This window comes from Excalfactoria chinensis, chromosome 8 (genome assembly GCF_039878825.1).
Source record: "Excalfactoria chinensis isolate bCotChi1 chromosome 8, bCotChi1.hap2, whole genome shotgun sequence".
NCBI classification, from domain to species: Eukaryota; Metazoa; Chordata; class Aves; order Galliformes; family Phasianidae; genus Excalfactoria; species Excalfactoria chinensis.
Genome location: NC_092832.1, coordinates 27,432,773 through 27,453,888, shown reverse-complemented (window position 1 = coordinate 27,453,888; position 21,116 = coordinate 27,432,773). Strand labels below are relative to the sequence as shown.

The following is a 21,116-nucleotide window of genomic DNA, read 5'->3' as shown; positions in this document are numbered from 1 at the left end:
GGCACACGTGTTTACAGGAGAGACAGGGTTTAGGTGGGTACAAGTAATTACAGGTCACAATTAAGGGCATGTTTGGGCAGCAAAATGAACTGAAATATTGAACAGTTTGAAACAGCCTGACCCATGAGAACGTACATGTGGTGGGGTATCACTCTGACCTCCTTCACTTCCACTTTTGCTTTCACTTTCACTTCTTTTTCTGCACAAAGCTGTGTGATATGGTTGTGCTTTGTCATTCTATCACATATTGCTTCGTCCTTTCTAACACAGAAAGAATAAGAGAGGGAAAGAATGGGAAATGGTGGCTTTCTTACAAGAAGTCTTCATATAGATGCCTGGGCTACAGTTTTTGGAAGGCAGAGCCGTTTGTCAATGAGGGATGTTCCAGATGCTGCTGATCTGATGCCTGCGAAGTGAACAGTTGTATAGATTCTCAATTAGTGGCAAATGGAGTTCATCACTGGCTTTAATAACCCTCATAAGCACGTTTTAATTTTTCTTTATATTTGTCATACAAACGAATTTTTGTGTCCAAGCCATAAAACAATAATCTATTTCTTATGTCATGTTGGTGATTTCTAGATACTACGCAAGATAATGAAATCAATATGCAGATTAGGAAAGCAAAGCAATAAATCTCCCTGACTGCAGAGAGAAATCAATTCTCGTGTTTTGCAGCATCTCCATCAGTGAGATCTGTACAGGTCAACCTGAGCTGTGCTCCTTACAGGGTGAGCCCAGGGCTGGAGCTGTGCACAGAGGGCTCTGTACAGCACAGCCATCCCGTGCCCCAGCGCTGCCCGTGGCCCCTGCCATGGATCAACAGGGTTTTATAACAAGTATTTTATACTTTCCAAGCAAAATTTGGAAATGTTAGAGTTTTTTAAATGGCATAAGTGTAGAAAATGTTAGAAAATTTTACTATATCAGCGCACAAGGGAAGAAAAGTCAGATAGTGAAAGGGAAAATGTGGGGCTGCCAAACTGAGGGTGTGGGTGCTGGGTGGGAAGTGAACTCCTACTGCCCCATGCTGTGCCATCCAGAGCCATGTTCTGTAATGCTGTACCATGCCATGACATACTGTGCTGTACTATGCCATACTGAGCCATGATGTGCCATATTGCATCATACTGTGCTATGCAAGCAACAGAACAAGGGGAAATAGCCTCAAGTAGCACCAGGGGAGGTTTAGGTTGCATATCAGGAAGAACTGCTTTACGGAAAAGGTTGTTAAGCACTGGAATGGGCTCCCCTGAGAGGTGGTTGAGTCACCATCCCTGGATGTGTGTAAGAACTGTCTGGACGTGGTGCTCAGAAACATGATTTAGTGGTGGGCTGTTAGAGTTCTATGATTAGACTATGGTTGGATGTGACGACCTTTAAGGTCTTTTCCAACCTGAGCAATTGTATGATTCTGTGATTCTATACTGCACCTTGTTGTGCCATACTGTGCCACGAACACGCAGTGCATCTCGCTCATGGAGAACCTGTTGAACTCCCATCTAGGTTTTCACTATGCTGCAGTGAGGTGTTCATCTCCTACTCTGTCACAGGTTGCTCCGGCCCTGTGCCACCAATGGGTGCTGAAGGCTGGGACTGGTTGCGGGAGTGGATGCTGAAAGCTAAAGATGTTCATAAATCAGTTCTAAATGGCGTTTTGGGACACACACGTGCAAAATGAGCGTGTTCTTCAGGTCTGCATTGTGATTATGCATATATATGCTCTGGTCATAAAGAATTCCACATATTTTAGTGATCTGGACGTAATGGTCCCTAGGAGCCAGTAAACAGCAGAAAACCGAGCAGCATACCAACATAGCACGGAGCGTTATTTGGCACTGAGGGACAAGAAATACTTCCTAGAGAAGCCAATTCCTGCCATGGGCAAAGTGTCCTTTTCAGTAAATGGCTGATAAAAGTAGAATCCATCGTTTTTCACTGGCATCAGATCATAGTGAATAATTTCTGTAATTTTACAGAGGTTCATTATATAGCAGGGCTGCACTGCTGTGTTTACTTGTCTGTTGTTTTAGCTCGTGCATTGCTGGTGTTCATTTATTTTCTAGTTCTATTTTGGAAATGAGTAAATTGTGCAACCTGTTTCATTGCAATGAGACTTTCAAACATCTTCTGTGAGATTTTATTTAATTTCCCCATTATGGAGCCTGGATTAAAGCAGAACCCAAGCAATTAGAAAACAAACAAAGCATGTAAGCGAGAGAAAACCACTTAATCTGCACTCTGTGAGCCTGGAGAACTCTTCAGCCTGTGCTCTGTCACAGCTGAAATCTTCCCTTAAAATTCTCGCTCTGTGCTGCTCTGCTGTTGTGCTCCTGCATTGGTGCTGTACCCCTGCATTAGTGCTGTGCTCCTGTATTGGTGCTGTACCCCTGCACTTTTTGGTGCTGCTATGCCCCTGCATTGGTGCTGCTGCTCTCCTGCAGCTCTGCTTACAGGCAGCACTGTGGCCCTCCAGCGCAGCGCTGCAGAGTGTGGCACAGGACAACGTGGAATGCAGTGAGTGGAGGTTTTGCACACCCCCATATCACTGCTGGTTGCCTGCCCACAGCCATCAGTGTTTGCACAGATGGAGTGGTCAACGAATTAATTCTGGCCACTGAGCTGCTGAGAGCTGCGTCTTCACTCCCCCTGCAAAAATGATCACTGTAGACAGAGAGATTGGGTGTGCAGCCCAGTGTTTGGCTGAAGGACTTGGGGGCTTGTGGACAAAAAGGCCATGTCATGCCTCACTGTCACCAAAAGGTCCCTGTTTGTTGGAAGAAAAGCACACAGCACTCAGCTATAGTGATGTAGCACAAGGGCTGTGCCAGCAGCACGTGGGAGATAAAGGTGAAGACTCCTCAAATTCCAGAGGCAAAGTCCCTCTTCCCAACTCCCATGTGTGACATTTCTATGCTTATAACCAAATTCTTCTCATAGTTTTTATATATTCTATTGGAATTGTCAATATTCTGTATATGAGGGGAATTACCACATGATAATCTGAAAATGGACTTAGTGGCCTTTATTTTGCAAACATGACTAAACCAATGTATGCCAGGGTTTGCCATTACCCTTCCCAGGGATGCCTCCCAAAGCAGCAGGGCTCCCTGGCCGGGTGCATCTGCAGTCCCAGGCAGACATGCAGGCACTGGGAGCTGCAGGAGCGTTCCAGCAGAGAGCAGCACGGCAGCACACGCTGCAGCAGACAGACTGGGCGTGCTGCTCTGACTCCAGGTTATTTGCCTGATGACTCTGAATTGTGATGGAAATAAGTCATCCTCTCCCGTGTTCAAAAAGCAGCAGCATCTACAGGAGCAGTTCAGTCCTACAGTCATTCCCATGACAGCAGTAAGCTTTATTACGCAGCATCATTTATGTGCACTTGAATGTAACTGAGAATATAATTCCAGCCCTTGAAAATGAGAAATGAGGCACAGTGAAGTACAGACTCGCTGTCAGTCCCCTGCTCAATAATGGTTCACATAACTCTGGGCTCTGGGAAGAACTGTGAGCTCAAACATGCTTGTAGTTCATGGCCAAGAGGGTCTGGAGAGTCCCCCTCTGCCTGCTGCTGCTTCAGGCACCCACATGTCTGCATGTGTGTGGGGAGCAGGAGGTTCCATGGGAGTGCTCAGGAGGGAGGAACACAGTGGGGCCAGCAGGAGCCTCGGGGTGCTTCAGTCATTCCTAAACTACTTAGAGATTTGTAAATAATTTTGGAATAATAATTCAATACTGAGGTCATTTCCAATCACACCTAAGTGATGTTTTTAACATCGCAGGAGAGTGCAAGAAGGCACCCACATCCAGCAAAGCCACCTGCATCCCCCCAGACCTGCTGTCCCCCACCAGTGCTGCCGAGGGCCAGAGCTGGAGGGGGATGGGGATGGCAGTGGTGATAAGGATGGTAGGGATGGCAGGGACGGTGAGGATGGATGATGAGGATGGTGGGGGGGTGGGGATGATGGAGTTGGTAGGGAGGGCAGGGACAATAGCGGGTGGTGAGATGGTAGGAGTGATAGGGATGGTAGGGGTGGCAAGGACAATAGCCCAGATAGTGAGGGTGATGGGATAGTAGGAATGGTAAGAACAGTAGCCCAGATGATGGGGTGATGGGTGTAAGGATGATGGTGATAGTGGGAATAGCAGGGACTATAGCGCATATGATGGGGATGGAAGGAATGGTAGCTTGGACGAGGACAGCAGTGCTGAGAAAGAGGAAATAGAGCTGAGATAACACAGTGTGCTCACTTCTGCACACAGCACTGGTAAGGCTCTCAGTGCTCTCAATAGACCGTTACGCTGTGTTCCACTGTTCACGTGTCAGGATGATTCAGACAGTCCTCAAAAGAGAGAAACAAATATTATCTATCAAGCCTAACGAAAATTAAGCTTGTGGTGCTTAAATCATCTGCAGAGAAAAATGAAGAGGTGATTTATCATGTTTTATGGGTCCTTAGTCATAGAAAAGATACTTGATAGTAAGGGGAATGTTCAGTCTTGCAGACAAAAACATAATAAGATCTGATTTCTGAAAGCTGAATATAGTGAAATGCAATTTTGAAGGAAGATGCTATTTCCCAGCAGTGAGGGGTATTTAATTGCTGGAAGCGCTTCCCCGGAGTGGCAGTGTGAGCATCACCTGGAACTGCCAGGATAAGCACAGACAGAGCTCTGCAGCACAGCCTTCTGGCCAGCTCCTGGGAAGCTGCTGGTGCTGGGAATGGCTGAGCTGGGTCCAACAGCCCCGAGCTGCCCCTCCAGCCAGGTGCTCCCCAAACCTGCTGCATTTCAGTCTCTGCACACACATCCTCCATAACCATAACTTGAGTGTTGAATCTCTAGGGAAAGATTTTCTCATTGTCGGCCATTAGAACACGTGGTTTTATTAAAATGAAAACACAAAGAGGACAATACCGACGGTCAGTCGTGGCCACCCCCAGACAACAGGGTTGTGTTCTGTGCTTCATGTGAGCACAGCTGGGAGGCAGTGGGTGAGGAGAATTCCGAGCCCCGTGGGAGGGCAGGGGCAGAGGAGGGCAGTGCTTGGATTAGGCAGCGGTGGAAGGAGCAGACTGTGCTGATCCTTGTCTTGGAAAGGAGATGCTCATCAGCGCGAGCTGAATGAAGCCCGGTTGTTTCAAGGCGAGGTTCCTGCCTCCGGCAGTGCTGTCAGTGCATTCTCTTTGGAAATCTCTCTTTGGAAATTTGATTATGAGTGCTGATATGAGCCGGCTCTTCTGCTGCCGTTCAGGAGCCTCGTGGTTATGCCGGAGGACGGCAGTTGAGCACACCTGAAGTTCACATTACCATGCTTCCAAGCAGTTTTTACCCATCGGACTCAGCTCAGCGCACTGTGCAGTCAGCGGACGGCTCATGCATCCACTTCTGGAGACAGAAACAGGGAAGAGGCTGCTCTGGTCTGACCCTGAGCCTGACAAAGGCTGAGCATCAGGGGACTGTGGGGTGTCTGTGGGGCACACAGGTGCCACTGGGGAGCAGGGCATGCTGCAGCCACAGCCCTCTGTGTGGTGGCCATTTACAGCAAATAAGTTACCAGGCTAAATAGCACTGAGTAGCAGCTATGTGAAAACCCACTTACAGCACTGCATAATGGTGCCAAAGCAGAAGCCAGTCTCTATTTTTCTACTATCAAGGGCACAGAGCCTGGAATAAGAAACTGTTGGAAATCTTAGGCTGTAATATCTATTGTATCTGGAAGATATTCTTGCAATTCCAGATAGACACTACTTGTACATATTTACTTGCGAGAAGGGCTGTGCTGAGTTATTGGATTCCTTCATGTAACTTCCCACAGGTGTGTTTTCTTTCTGAAGGAATAAGAAATATGTGGCTCAGGCTTAGGAGGATATTTTTCAAACACTGTAGGCTGGATAAAGCCCCAGCATTTGCTGCACTGCTTGTGATATTCTTCCCTCCAAAGGATTTCTGCGTCTCAGCTGGGATGAGGCTCAGAGCAGCTGGGGAGCAGATCCATCCCTCCTGCTGTGTGCACAGCACTCAGAGCTGCTGCTCAGAACAGGGGCTGCCCAGAGTGAGGGCTGTGTGTCCCAGCCCTGCAGCACCAGGCTCTGCAGAGTGGGGCTGGGCAGCAGTTCCTTGTGGGGTAAACTGTGATCAATGAGTTGTCAGGATCTGGAGGTAACTCTTGCTTGTGGTTCAGCACCTGCAAATGCTGTGTAAGGACTGCGTGCTTTCCCTGAGCACCAAGTGGATAGAAGGAGGGGGACTGCTGCCTCTGTGAGTGAGGCTGCTGAGCTCAGGCAGCTTCTGCAGTTTCAGTGGCTGTGTGTAGACCTGTTTGAACTTCAAAGGATAGCAGCACCAATCTTCACTCTCATTGGTCTTTCCCAGACCTTCAGTCTCCCTGTGGGTATTTCTTTGCTAATTAACAATATGCCGCACAGACTTTTAATTTTCTTTGCTCACAAATGCGTTGCCATGGGCAAGCACAGGGAATTTCCACCTTCCTTGATGTTTTCTGACCCCAGCTCGTTCTGATGCAGTAACTTCAGTGGGTTGGAGGGCATCTGCAAGTGGAGATCCCAAAGCACACAGAACATAGACACATAAAAGCATAGAACCATGGAATTACTGAGCTTGAGAAAGCCCTTGGAAGATCCCCAGCCCACATCCCCATGCCCACTGCCCATGTCCCTCAATGCCACATCCCCACGGCTCTGGAACGCTTCTTTCTTTTCTCATGTCTCTGGTACTGCAGGCTCCCTATGGCTCTGTGCTGTTTTTGTTCTGTGTGGGGCTCAGCCTTATGACCAGATGGATGAATAGTGGGGTTTAGGGAAGAAATCCTTCTTTATCAAATACTGCAGACCTGAAAGAAACACAATAGAAACAAATGTGTTTGTTTTGGTCTCCTCGTTGAACAGATACGACTCCCTGTGTATACATGGATGTAAACACCATTATTTTTTAAAGTACAAGCAAAGTTTAATTACATTTTCTTTCCAAGCTGTCACGAGCAAGCTCAGCCTTCTCCCAGATGGGAGCACCCATCCGTCAGCAGCACTTTACTGGGATCTCATAGCAATCCCTGCTCTGCACAAAGCGGAGGAAACTGCTATTTTCCTATTTGTAGTATTTCAAGTCCCCGGGCTGTGCTGCAGACGTGATTGAAATGGCTGTGGTCACACCTTCACAAGGCTGGCGTTGTTTCTTTCTGCACTGTGACCTCCCAGCAGGTTTGTGTGGTTCTGTGGCCATGGTGATGCACAGACACAGCCCGCTCGGCTGCCACTCTGATGGCAGCGCTGTCTCGGTGGCACTGACTCAATGGCATTCCACATTCCCTTACAACATCTCCTTGTTTCCTTTCAGTTTCTCCGAAGATATTTCGTATTTCGAGTGACATCGTTGTGAACGAAGGCAGCAATGTTACTCTGGTGTGTCTGGCCACCGGGAAACCAGAGCCCTCCATTTCCTGGAGACACATCTCTCCATCTGGTAAGTGCCCCGGGCTGTCGCTGAGTCCCAGCTGTAACAGCTTTCAGAGGTGGGACAGCACTGCTCTTGCATGCCTGACAGGGTGTGTGTCTGACCAGAAGCAGAGGAAAGAAAAGCATCATCAGATTCAAGCTCTCAAGAGTGAAAGCTGTAATGCAGCTGTAACGTGGGAAGGGACAAAGAAAGGCACCTGAAGGCACGCTTTTCACTGGGGCATGGGTGGCTCCCTGGGACAAGATAGAGGCTGCTTCAGCCTGAAGAGCCCATGCTCACTTGAACAGGAGCTCATTTTAACAGGCTGCAAAGGTAACGGCTGTTTAGGAAGGTGGATAGTGATAGGAAAGGGGGAATGGTTTTAAACTAAGACAAGGGAAGTTTAGGTTGGATCTTAGGAAGAAGTTTTTCACCCAGAGGGTGGTGACGCACTGAACAGGTTGCCCAAGGAGGCTGTGGATGCTCCATCCCTGCAGGCATTCAAGGCCAGGCTGGATGTGGCTCTGGGCAGCCTGGGCTGCTGGTTGGTGACCCTGCACACAGCAGGGGGTTGGAACTGGATGAGCACTGTGGGCCTTTGCAACCCAAGCCATTCTATGATTCTATGATATAATCAGCTCATACTGAAGCCAATCCAAGGGCTCTCTGGAAGTTTAAGCTGAAACACATCGTAGCATAGCTATATGGGTGATCCCCACTGCTGTGCCAGTTCTTGTGGGGCAGCTCTGCAGTGAAGTGCCCCCTGTTTGCTCACAGAAGTTCTCTGACAACCACGTGCTGCAGGGAAGGATGGCTCCATGGGCTGCTGCTTTCTATGGGCTGTCATCGTCCAGTAGCAGTTTCCTTTTCAAAGCAAGATTCAGAAAAAAACCCCACAACTTTTGACCTTTAAGACAATGACAGTGAGTTCTGCTGGAAGTATCCATTGGGGGACAAGGGAAAAATCAGCTGCAGCAAAAAATGGATTTTAACTAAATGTCAAATAAAATTTTATTGGAAACTGCAATGATACTTCAGAGTAATAGCATAAAGCGTTAGGGGTTTTACAGGAAGGAGCCGCTAAAATTGACCTATAGAGGAAAATAGCAGAAGAGGAGAATGAGTCCACCCAGACTGAGGAGCAGGACCCCCTCACCTCGAGTCCAGGCAGCGCTGGTGCCCGGAGCACAGGGCTCACAGAGAGCCCACTGCATTTGTATGTTGGCCCAAGAGCAGGGGAGGAGAGGGGAGCTGTGGGCTGAGGGCTGGGCTGGGTGTCTGCCCATGGGCTGCTGGTTGAGTGGCCAGCACTGGGTCCCTATGGGCAGGAGCACGGTGTTGGTGTGTGTGGGCACCTCCCTCCAGTTTGGCATCAAGGCCATATTAAGTTTGCTACCCACTCGTACAGCTTTGCTCCTCGTTGCTCTGCAGCTGCACATCAGCTCATTGATTCCAATGTGCCAGTGGGAGCAGGCGTGCAGGGAGCAGAGTGCTGTCCATGCTGCAAGCATTTCAGTCACACCGTGCCATTCCTGGGCACAGCTGCATGCCCTGCTGTACTGACAGCACTGAAATCCAACTAAATGCAGGAGAGTTGAGTGTGCCAGGTTGCTGTATGGGCTCATATTATGCCTGCAGCAAATTACCTTTATCTACACGTGAGCTTCAGCTGCACTTAGTAATTTCTATCAGTTTCCCCCCATAATTCCTGGTGGCACTAATGAGGATTACACACAAGCGTCACATCTAGAAGACAACGCTAAATTATATTAAAGAATCGTATTTGTAATATTCTGAAATTGTTTGTCAAAGCTGCTGCTGGAAGATAAGGAACGGGAAAGTTGGAATACAAATGACTCAATGTAGGCTAATGCCAAAATACTATCGTGATTTGCATCGACGCGGCCTTTACTCGGAGAGGGTCAGATTGCATTTGGTTGAACAGGAGATAAAACAAACCTTTCAGAGGAATAAGAATAAAATGTATTTAGAGGTGATTTTTAACTTAGTACATAAATTATTGGCCTGTAATCTTTACGGTGCGTGTTTAACTCGCAGTCATTATGGAAATGCATTCATTATATAAATATTCATTATGCAAAGCCATTATGTAAATCCACCAAATCTACACATTCAGCACAGCACCGTAAGGAACGCGGCGCCGCTGTTTGTAATCTGAAAATCTGGTATTGTTGAAATGTCATCGGAATAAATCGCAGGTATTACTTATTTTGCTCTGACATTTAGGAGCAAAGTGCAGCATCAATAGTTTGAGAACGAACGCAGAATTGTAAAGAATTAAGGTCTGCTAGAAAACATAATTCCAGCTCTTCACACTTGTTTGCGCAGCGTGCTGGTACAGCTCCATTTTTGAAAAGCAACTCTGCAAATACTGCCACCAGCAGCAACAACAACAAAAGCCATTCGGAAGACTTGAGATGTTACTGCTGGGCAGGATTCTGGTGCCATACACGTGGAAGCTTCCTCCCACCTCGCTCTTAGCCAGACCTTCCATGCGGAGGTTCCTGCTGCAGCTCAGGGCCATGCAGGCTGCATCCTGTGTACCAGCACCGCACTGCCATGTGCTTGTGGCTGCTGAGGAATGCAAAGCAGGTTACGTGCTTTAGAGAAGCAGAGCCATTCCCCAGTTCTCGACCGGTGCTGGGCTGCAGCGTGCAGGGCATTGGGCACATCTGTATTGTGTATACCTACAGAGAGCAGCATCCATAACTGCAGGAGCAGCTTCACCCTTGGCTTCGCTTGGAGTGCTCAGCTTCACAGTCGTATTTACCACAAGTGGCTTTAGATGAAGTTGCACATGCATCACACAAATACCTCGACCCTGGCTGGTCTGTGTGTGAGCCACGGCACTGCTGGCACTGATGAGCCAGCAGTGGGGGGGGTTGGAGCTTCACAATGCTTGAGGTCCCTTCCAACCCAGGACATTCTGTGATTCTGTGATAGCAGTTGGTCTCAGACAACCCAGTGGCAGTGAGATGCAGTGAGTAATTAAGTTCCTCTCCTCATCGATGTAGATGTTACCTCGTTTGGTTGACTCTTCCTCTGTCCAGGTGTGGTGGCCAGTGGCACCAATTCACACTGCTGTCGCAGTGGGAGAACAGTCACCACTCAAGTGCCACTAAGGGGCTTGTTTGCTGGGCATGGTGGTGATGGGTTGGGTTGGTGGTTGGACTTGATCTTGGGGGTCTTTTCTAGCCTCTATGATTCTGTGAGTCTGTGGTCCTTCCCTGCTGTCTTGCCCTTTTCTCCCAGCTTTATCACCGTCACTTTTAGTCCAGTTTCCATTTTTTCCTGAGATATGAGGATCAGCACTTTGTACACACACTCATTTGGGAGTGCAGGTTTGGGTTATTCAGTCTTATCCCCAGAGGAAGGTGGCACTGAAGTGTTACCCAAAAAACAACCAACCAACCAAAGGAAGAACAGTTCAGCACACACAGAATAATGATTTTTTTCACAAATATTGTGGAAATCTGCACTTTCCTAGACATTACTGTGCTGTTAGGTTGGAATGTACCCATGTCTGCCTCCTGCTTCACACACATATTTCACTTGCTCTTGGGGTTTGGGCACAAGTGTGGTAGGACTGAGTGAAGCCTAACACCAGTCCTATCATTCCTGGACAGCCCCAAAGCCACAAAGATGTATTGCATTAATGTATCATCATAGCTCTGTCGTTCTGATGAGGTATTAGTGTAATACATCTTCAGTGCATTCATATGATAGGGCTGTCTGGGAGGAAGGGGTCTAAGAGCTGGTTCAATTCAATTACAGGACAAAAGGCAGCACCAGCCCTGAGCAGGCAGCATGATTCCTGCGGGATGCAGACTGCCACGCAGGGCTGAGATTTGAAGGGGGTGAAAAAAGCACAAAGGCTTCTTTTAAACTTCGGGCTAAATCCTAAGAAACAAACAGAAGCTCGATATGAGCTCGGCTAATGTCAAATATTTTGTTCCATTTGCACTTCTACTAGAGAAACACTATTTTTCAGATGTTATCCACACATCTGCACGTGACAGAAATAAGAAGTGTTTTGTTGGTGTGTGAGTGCTCTGAGCCGGGATTTGCAGGCTGATAATACCTAACTGACATGAATTACTATCAGATTTCCAGGGCTTTGTGAAAGTACAAAGTGCGAACTTGTCTTTCTGAGTGTTCCTTCTACTGACTCAAAATGGTTTTAAAACTAAAGGTTTCAGAAAAATAGATAAATAAATAAGGGTTTCTGGCTTGTGTCTTTAGCCCTGCTAAGCCCTGAGGTGTAGCACTGCTGGTGGGGGTTATCTCACACCCTCCACAGTTTCCCTCTGGCTTGTTCAATATGTGCACGGTACTGCTGCTGGTGGACAGGTTGCTGCTCGTACTCCTGCAGGGTGCCTCGAGCTCCTGCCCCACTGGAGGTGTGGGGCCGCAGGTGTCCCTGGCACACGGCCCTCACTGCTGGCAGATGGATGGCCGCGGCACACCGAAGGCGCAGCTCCTTCCCTCCAGGTGTCCAAGCAGCAGAATGCAAACTAATTCAGCACTCTAATCTGATAAGCAGTGACAGTGATGTGCCTCCCTTATGCCATCATCACTCATCTCGCCAGCAACAGCTTCATTATGCTGAGCTCCTCGTTCAGGTGAAGCATTACCGGGCTGAGCTGAAACATCTGCTCCTCACAGCTGGGTGGGAGGGCTGGGAGAACAGCCAGCAGCCCCCAGACCTGCTGGGGCGGTAGGCTGAGGCCAGGCAGGGGGGACCAGGCCCTGTGACTGCATTGGTCCCCGCGTAGTGCTGGCCGTGGGGACATGGGCAGGCTCTCGGCTCTCAGTCATGAATGTACCACACAAGTGCCCAACTGCTGTGACACACATCACCTGAAGATCATTCCTCATCAAACAGCCTAGCTGGTGCCCCTGCACCACATCACCTCTCAGTCTCCATGTGTGCCCTGGAGGGGCCATGCCACTCTCCTCTGCCCACTGCGGTGAGGGCGTGAATGGGACAGCAGCCCATGGGGAGCCCCTGCTCTTACACAGACAGATCCATCTGACTGCAGCCACGTGGGGATTGAGTTCTGTGATTAATGTTTCATACGCATTTGATGGCCTGGCTGGTGATTCTGAAGCGGAGTGTTCTGTTGTGAAGGCATCACGCGCCGTTCCATCAGTGCTTCCTTCATATTAAACACGCTCCTGGCAGCATCCCAAGGACTCGAGAGGAAATGGTGTGGAGCTCAACGCAGAGTAAATGAGGGGATTAATTAGCAGTTTAAAGACAGCAATGCAAATATTAGTGCTTAATATAAACGGTTGGTTGCAATTCTTTCCTTTGCCTTTGGATACCAGGAAAATAATGATCCTCCAGAGTCACACCTCTCCCATGCTAAATATGATGTCTTTCGATTTCAGGCCGTGGGCCTTCTGGCCTTTCTTTTCCTTAATGATACTCCTAACATCATTGCTGGGGGATACGCGGAGCATTAGGATCCAATTAAGTGACATCCAGTACACGATCCGTCGCGCCGGGTCGAGTGACATTACAGCGGCTGCGATTAGTGGGCTTCTGAGCAAGGATTCTTAGAAAAATGTCATAATTATCGAGACCGTTCCTGAACTTTGAGCATCCCTTCAGGAACAGTTAAAGATATTCCTAGAAATCCTCAAGTCTTCTTAAAATCTTTAAACAGACTGAAAAAAAACCCTCTCGTTAGAATGCGGTCGTCAGGAGATGAGCGCTCGCACTGAGAGGCTCCAGTAATTGGGTCTTTGTGAAGGGACTGAGGACTGAGAGTAAGATTCCAATCTCGGTGAGTTAGAGAAGGGAAAACGAAAGCCAGACAAAAGCGTCGTGCAGAAACAGTAATGACTTCTTGACAGTTTTATAACAAGAGGAACGTGCTTCTCACTTTTCAATAAAAGTAGATGAACTCATTAATAACTCATAAAATGCCGTGAAAATTAAAGTTTTAAAACAGGCTTAGTTTATTCCCTCAGATATTAGTTCATTTTTATTTGAGAAACACTGCGTTTGTGAGTGAGTGATTTATGAATCATTAAAGATATTTCAGTGAGACTGAACCTTTACTGCTGAAAACCAAGCCAAGCAAGTGCAGATTTCCTTCTCTCTCCTTCCTTTGGTGTAGCATCCTTCACCACTGCTGTGGGAGATGCTCGTCTTGGAGCAGAGTGTGCCAGTGCTGGGACGTGCACACATTTTTGGAGGAAGGATCTCCGAAATCCCAAAGATGCCTGTTTTCTATTTAACATTTCACACCCTCTTTGTAAAATATTCCTTTATGCTTACTGTTACTCTTTCTCCCTTCCCCCAGCTGGGCACAGGCTGCAGGTAGAAATGCAGGCTGGGCACACCAGTGATGCTCAGGAGGGGACAGCAAATGACCTGCAGGCACCATAGATCCATAGAATCATAGAATCACAGAATGGCCTGGGTTGAAAAGGACCAGATTGCTCATCCAGCTCCAACCCCCTGCTGTGTGCAGGGCTGCCAACCAGCAGCCCAGGCTGCCCAGAGCCGCATCCAGCCTGGCCTTGAATGCCTGCAGGGATGGGGCATCCACAGCCTCCTTGGGCAACCTGTTCCAGTGCATCACCACCTCTGGGTGAAAAACTTCCTCCTAAGATCCAACCTAGTCATTAACGCTGGAAATGACCTCAAAGTTCACCACATCCACCACTGAGCCCTCTCCACCATGCCCATTAAATCCTGTCCCTAAACCACACCTTCACCTTTCCGGAGCCTGCAGTGCTTCCATTATTTCCCAGAATCATCTCTTCCGGCCATGTTTATGAATAAATCCTATTTCAAACATGTCAAGAATTATTTTAAAACACACAAATTTTATAAAAATCAGTAATATCTCCTGAGGGATAAGAAGAAATATGAAAAATACAGTCATTAATGATTCATTTATCTTCAGCAATGCCTCTGGTTTCAACAAACTGCAGACAGGAAATGCTTGTACAATGGGAGGGATCTACGGATGTGTTTTGAGTCCATGAGTTCTCTTCAAACAGCTCACAGGGCACCCACTGCCTGCAGAGCACCAGAGCAGGAGGGCTCCTGAGGGGCACTGCACCTTGCTGTAGGCTCAGCTGCCCTCCCCAGCCCTGCTCATGCTCACCTACAGTTCCCTGGGTAAGAGGGTGTCTTCCAACCCCCCCCCCCCCCTGCCCAAGGGATCTTCATGCTGCAGCACATGGCTGCCTTCCCTCCGGCTGTGTGTGGGTCCATGGGCCAATGGGAAAGCTGGCGCTGCTGGCAAGCTGCACTTACTGTGCAGAAGCACTCATTCTTGGAGAGATCAAAAGAGATCAAAGAGTACACATGAATCTGTAAATATCCAGGTGACACAGCGTGCAGATATCTAAGAATAGTGGGTGTGTGTTCTCCCCAAATAGCAGTTAACTTTCTTCTCCATGAGCACTGAAGTGGAGCTGGCTCTTCTCTATACCAGTGCTCAGATGCTTAAGCAGGAAAGTCAGCATGTATTCTGGGTGTGCTCCCTGGTGTTTTCGCAATGCAAAACATTCAAAATTGCTCTAAATATTGTAACATATTATCTGAATGTGTCTCAGGGACGCAGTGCAGTGCAGCAGCACTCTGTGCAGACAGAAGCAAATGTAACTGCAGAGAAGGTTAACCAGGGAATGTGCCTCCATCTCCTGCAGGAGCAACCCCTGCTCTGCTCAGCCTGGGAAGCCCAGAGGAAGAAGTGGGAAATGAAAAATCTATGCGTGGTTTCTAGGTTGCCCAAGGAGGCTGTGGATGCCCCATCCCTGCAGGCATTCAAGGCCAGGCTGGATGTGGCTCTGGGCAGCCTGGGCTGCTGGTTGGTGACCCTGCACACAGCAGGGGGTTGGAACTGGATGAGCACTGGGGGCCTTTTTAACACAGGCCAATCTGTGATTCTATGATTCTAAGTTATTTCCCCTCTAAGGTTATTACAGAGTGTCAAAACTAAGGGAAAAAATGTTTGTTTTTTTTTTTTCCCCTTAAGATGTTTGAAATTTGCTGATTGATGCTTTGTGGTGAAAGAACACTTTCCCACAGTTTGATGGGGACCCATGCAGTCATGTGTCACACAGCAGTTCCCAATAGCTGGCTGAGATGTGCTCTGCCCATGCAGCTCCCAATGCTCCATACCTATATATCACACGTACGGACCTGACTTTGTTTAGCTCCACCTCTGAAACTTTCAGCTCTGTCAGCCGCTGCTCGCAGCTTTTCTTTTATCAGCACGCCTTTCTCACCAGACCGCTTTTCTTGTTTCATCTCTTCAGCAGGGAGATCTCCTCCAGCCCTCAATTTATCTGCCACTTTCAGACATTTTTGCTTTACAATTTAGCTGATTTTTCTTTACAAATGTGGAGTGTGGCATCGCTGAAGCTAAATGGCCTTACACTGACAATGTTTAAGTGGTGCCTAATGCGGTAGGCTCGTTCTAACAGACAGCAAGCTGTTCTGCTAACCCACAGCCCCCAGGAGAAGAGCACATCCTGTACAATCACCTCATTTGATGTCATTTCAAACCCTGAATGCATGGCAAGTAGTAGGAGCAGCTTCAGATCGTTGTCCTGGTTGAATCCAATTGTTTAGGCTCTTCTCAGCATCCCATGACAAGTTCTCTGCAGGAGAATAAAAGTGCCTCTGCGATCTTGTCTGAGCTCCCAGCCTATGGGACCTGATGGGCCCTGGATACTCACAGCACAGCCAGCACTCAGATGGCATCCTGATGGCATTGCCACTGGGGAGCCCAACTGGACATAGAATCATAGAACCATAGAATGGCTTGAGTTGAAAAGGCCCACAGTGCTCATCTGGTTCCAACCCCCTGCTGTGTGCAGGTTGACAGCCAGCAGCCCAGACTGCCCAGAGCCACATCCAGCCTGGCATTGAATGCCTGCAGGGATGGGGCATCCACAGCCTCCTTGGGCAACCTGTTCCAGTGCGTCACCACCCTCTGGGTGAAAAACTTCCTCCTAAGATCCAACCCAAACCTGAGAGCTTAAAAGTGCTTAAATTTTAACATTTCCAAGTGTGTGTGAGTGAATTGCATTGAGCTGAATTTACAGTATTATAAAAATACAGACACAGTTCTGCATAAGATCAATGTAACACTGGATGGGAAGAGTGCTGGTGGACATGGAGCAGGAGCAATGTGCCAGGGCCCTCCCAAGGAGCAGCCAGCACTGCACAGCTGCCCAGGGTTGGGCTCAGCATCCCTGGGGGTGTTCAGAGCCATGGGGATGAGGCACTGAGGGATGTGGGCAGTGGGCACTGGGGTGGGCTGGGGTTGGATTGGGGACCTCAGAGGGCTTTTCCAGCTGGAACAATTCTGTGTTTCCATCTTTAAGTAAGGTCCCAGCAGCTCTGCTCAGCACTGCTGCCATGTTCTGTGCAGCCCTTCCCAGGGGTGGGGGCTCTGCAGCACCCAGCAGCGTTCCCAGGCAGCCCTGCAGACCTCAGTAACCCTCCAGGCTCTCTGTGCTCAGCCTCACCTAATTGCTTTCTCTGATTATTTCATTTCAGCAAAACCATTTGAGAGCGGGCAGTACCTGGACATCTATGGAATTACAAGAGACCAGGCTGGGGAGTATGAATGCAGCGCAGAAAACGACGTCTCAGTCCCAGATGTGAAAAAAGTAAAAGTAACAGTAAACTGTAAGTCAAGTTGGTTTCTAATCACTAAATCCAATGGAGGAGAGGGCACTGCTGGGAAGAAAAATGTAATGCAGAGAACTGCTGCTCGTGATGAAACTGTAGATCGGTTTTTTGGTGGAACTGTAGCAATAAGCTTGTGGTGTGTGAGGTGTGAGTGGTTCTGACCGGAGGTCGGGAGGAGAGGACCAGGTTCAAACCTGACTGCAGTGCTGGCAGCAGTGTGGGGCCAGCATGTGGCCTGGACTGGGCTCTGCTGTGGGCTTTGAGCTTGTGGTTATTCACTGAGTAACATCTGTGAGCGCTGGGCTGAAACATTTCTGGTTTAATTTGTCATGGTTGTGCAGCAGGATAGGGAGATGAGAAATGATATGGCACTCTGTGTGGGTGTGCAAGTGGCTCCCAGCACAGGCAGCGAGTGCGGGCACTGCTGGCATAGGGAGCTGTGCTCTGCCTCCCCTCCGCTGCTGGGGGCACTGCTGTGGGTGCCAGCGTGGCCTCTTGAGGGGCTGCAGCCCACAGTTCTGCCCTCCTCGGGTGTCTGCAGAAGTGGGATGCTTTCTGATTTGGGATTGGATTTGATTGGACACTCGGTACAAAGTGGAATGTTCAAATGGTGTTCTTTTCCCTTCCAAAAATGTGAGACAAAAAAAAAAAAAAAAAAAAAAAAAAAAAAAAAGAAAGAAAATGGGAATAATTACACTAATCCACTCTAGCTGTGAATTTTCTTAGGTTAAGTGCAATTACACAGCTTGTGATTTGCAGCAGTTCCTACGCTGAAAATCACTGTGGCATCGGTACTGATTCACAGATGCTCGAGGCCCTGGATTTGTGTCCTCCCCACAACCCACAGGCTGAGTCCATCACAGTTCTCTCTATAAAGCTGTGGGCTGAAAAGCACAGTGCTGGTGGAACAAGTGCCCCTGAGCTGCATGCAGGTTGTTGTTACTGGAAGACTGTCAGGAAGAGGCGTTGTGCAGATCTATGTGCATAGATGGAGCCTTTTGGTGAGATGGGGGTGATCACCATCCCCAGGGATGTTCCAGAGCCATGAGGATGTGGCACTGATGGATGTGGGCAGTGGGCATGGGGGGGGTGGGAGGGGACTGGGGTTCTTGGAGGCCTTTTCCAGCCTGAATGGTTCTGTTGTTCTATAAATGCAAGTGAGTGTTGTGGGGTGACACCCTTCACTCAAGCTGTACCCCAGAATGTGCTGTGTGCTTTAATTAATGCTTGGTGGTAGAGGTCCAGGAGCAAGCAAAAATCAAAAACTGCCTTTGAGGAAGGGAGTGATGACTCATGGGAGCCTTAAGAAGGGTAAAGGCTCACTGCCTTGGGAGCTCTGAAGGTGACTATAAAAAGGGAGAAGATGATAGCCCTGCTTAGCACATTTTATTGAAAAAAAAAAAAAAAAAAAGAGGAGGTGGTAAAAATCCTGGAATCAGCCATTCTCCCTCGTCTTCTGAGCCAAGATCAAGACTTGCACAAGTCCTTGTTTAGGTAAATCATCACGCTCATTGGTCAAAGTCAGAGCTCTGCTTTAGCGTGAGCAGAGTTCCTGTACCAGCAGACCTGTGCCCTGTCAAGCTGTGATTGCTTCTGGTGTCAGTTCCCCAGTTTCCAAGGGACAGTCGGGGTTTGTCGTTGTGTAAGGGAAGGATCAGCCTCGTGGCATCGCGGGGAGCACTGAGGCCAGTGGGACCTCACCATGCCCCATGTTCAGAAGCGTGGCTGTCAGGCAGCTGAGCTGCAGGGGTTGGGATTTGCCCTCCTTCGACACCAAGCCAGGGGGGCTGTGATGATGGAGATGTGTGAGGGTCGGTGCCAGCCACAAGCAGGGCAGCTCGGGTCTGACAGCAGGGCACTTCCAGTCATGGTGGGAGAAGATATCAGGAAGTGTCCTTGGCTGTAGCACGGGTGCACCTGGCACTGGGTTTCTGTGCCAGACTCAGGCAAACTGCTAGGTCTGCACTGGGGACATGCAGAGCAGTTTCTCTCAGTTTCTTGCAACTAAGGAAGAAAATGTCCAAAAAAAAAAAAAAGAAAGTCAGAAGCAATGCAAAATGAGGAGCTGTCTACAAGATGGAACGGCTTGTATTTGGGAAAGATTTGTCATAGTCAGCAAACTGCACACACTTCAGTGTGCTGAATGTGCTGTCCTCACGCTCAGCACCGCAGCCCCTGCAGGGCACATCTGCTGCAGGCAGGAGCCCTGGGCTGCACCTCACTGCTGCAGGCAGTGCTCTCCCCAGCCGCTCACCATCACCCCTCTCCCCCCAGCAGCGTATCAATGAACCCTGAGAGGTTCCAGTGAACATAAGCATAATTCTGAATATGGTCTTCATTTCATACAGCAGCTGTTCGATCACCTGAGCAAACACAGGGCAATGGCCGGGTATGGCTTACTTCTGAATTTCAAGTTTGGTGGCTGGGCAGCCCCAGGCAGACATAAGCACTGTGCTGTCCACCTTGCTGCATAAACTCTGCAGCTCTCGGTGACTCTGCTTTGGGACTTTGGGTTTTTCCTTTGTGCTGTTTCATACTGCATAATCCACATTTTGTTCCTAAGTTACATATGTCCCTGTGCTTTCCCCTTTTAAAGCGGCGTCCCAAGAGGCCGTGGTGTGTCTGTGTTTGCATTCTGAGAACTGTTGGTGAGGTCGTAACAGAAGGTGGTGGGAGGGGGGAAAACTATTCCCAATCATGTTGAAATCAATAAAATAGAGTACGATTTCACTAAAAAGCAAACCTTATTAGCATTTTCTACTGTGATTTATAAAGCGAATGCTGATGGATTGCTGCTGATCTCAAAGCCCCTGTGAACAAACCGGTGCCTACTTAGCAGGAGCTCAGCAGCAGCTGTGAGCTGCCCCACGCCTGTCCCTGCAGCCCCACTCGCTCTCTGGTTTATGGTGACACACTTAGGAAGATTAAACACGACCGTCTCCAGAAGCACCACGGCTGTGCTGAGATGATGAGGAGCGAGGTGTGTGCATCACGAAGCAGGCGTTTATTTTAATTTAGATCAAATTTTCAATTACCCAAATAAATTGTAAACGTGGACTTCTAAAGTGGGGCTGTGTTGCAGCGTTCCTTCTTTTCAGATGCTACATAACTGGTCTCAAACAGCTCTGCTGTATAGCTGGGTCTTGTACCGAATTAAGTTCCACTGCTGTTGGAGAGGAAAGAGCTTTAATTTCAGCCTTGATGAACCCCATCACATGGCAGATTCAAAGCAAGTGTTCTGGGGCTTGCTGGAGAAGTGCAAATTGCAGTCACAGTGCCGAGGATGTGCAGCTGAAACAGGGGAGGAAACTGCTCTGCACATTTGGTGGGCAGCTGATAGAGCAACAGGAAGGTAACTAACCCAAACTGCTCCTGGGATGGAACAGACCGCTGCCTGCTTGCAAAACCATTTCCTTGCACAAAGATCCATTTGATCTGGAAATAATATAGAGAAAAGAAAACAGACATGAGCAAATGACCAGGTAACTTGGACCCAGCCATTCCATGCCCCTGCCTTGGTATCACCACGTGATGCTGCCATGTCACCCTGTAAAGCATCCCCAGCTTTGGGGGGTCATTAAGCAGCACACAGGCAGTATGTGCTGTTAATGCCAACCTGTTTGCTGTGCTCAGCCAATGGATTGTCCCGAAGCACTGAGCCTGGCTCTGCTGCAGCTGGAGCTGATAGCCCAGCATGCCCTGCTGACAAACCTGCTGGCAATCCCTCCTCGTCTCGGCATCTTTGAGGTGCTTTCATATCTTTGATTGCCTGAATGATTTTCTTATGGGGGTAAGGACAAATGGCATGGTTTATAATTCCCCAGCACCTGCCTGCGGTTCAGGAATGCTGCAGTTTTGCATTGGCTTCATCCAGCCCTTGGTGGCATCCATGTCTGATGGCTGCTGCCCAGCCCTGAGTGGAGTGCAGCGTGGGGCTGGGAGCTCAGCAGGCACCAAGCAGCAACTG

The 21,116-nt window shown here is 48.7% G+C and overlaps 1 protein-coding gene across 2 annotated transcripts in view; it reads left to right on the top strand.

The window, feature by feature from the left end:
• NEGR1 (neuronal growth regulator 1) overlaps positions 1–21,116 on the top strand; it is a 184,840-nt gene that overhangs the window by 94,625 nt on the left and 69,099 nt on the right. For both annotated transcript variants that reach the window (XM_072343235.1, XM_072343234.1), the window contains exons 3-4: positions 7,360–7,485; positions 17,015–17,146. In XM_072343235.1, coding sequence (XP_072199336.1) covers positions 7,360–7,485; positions 17,015–17,146 — 258 coding nt within the window. The remainder of the gene's footprint in view (positions 1–7,359; positions 7,486–17,014; positions 17,147–21,116) is intronic.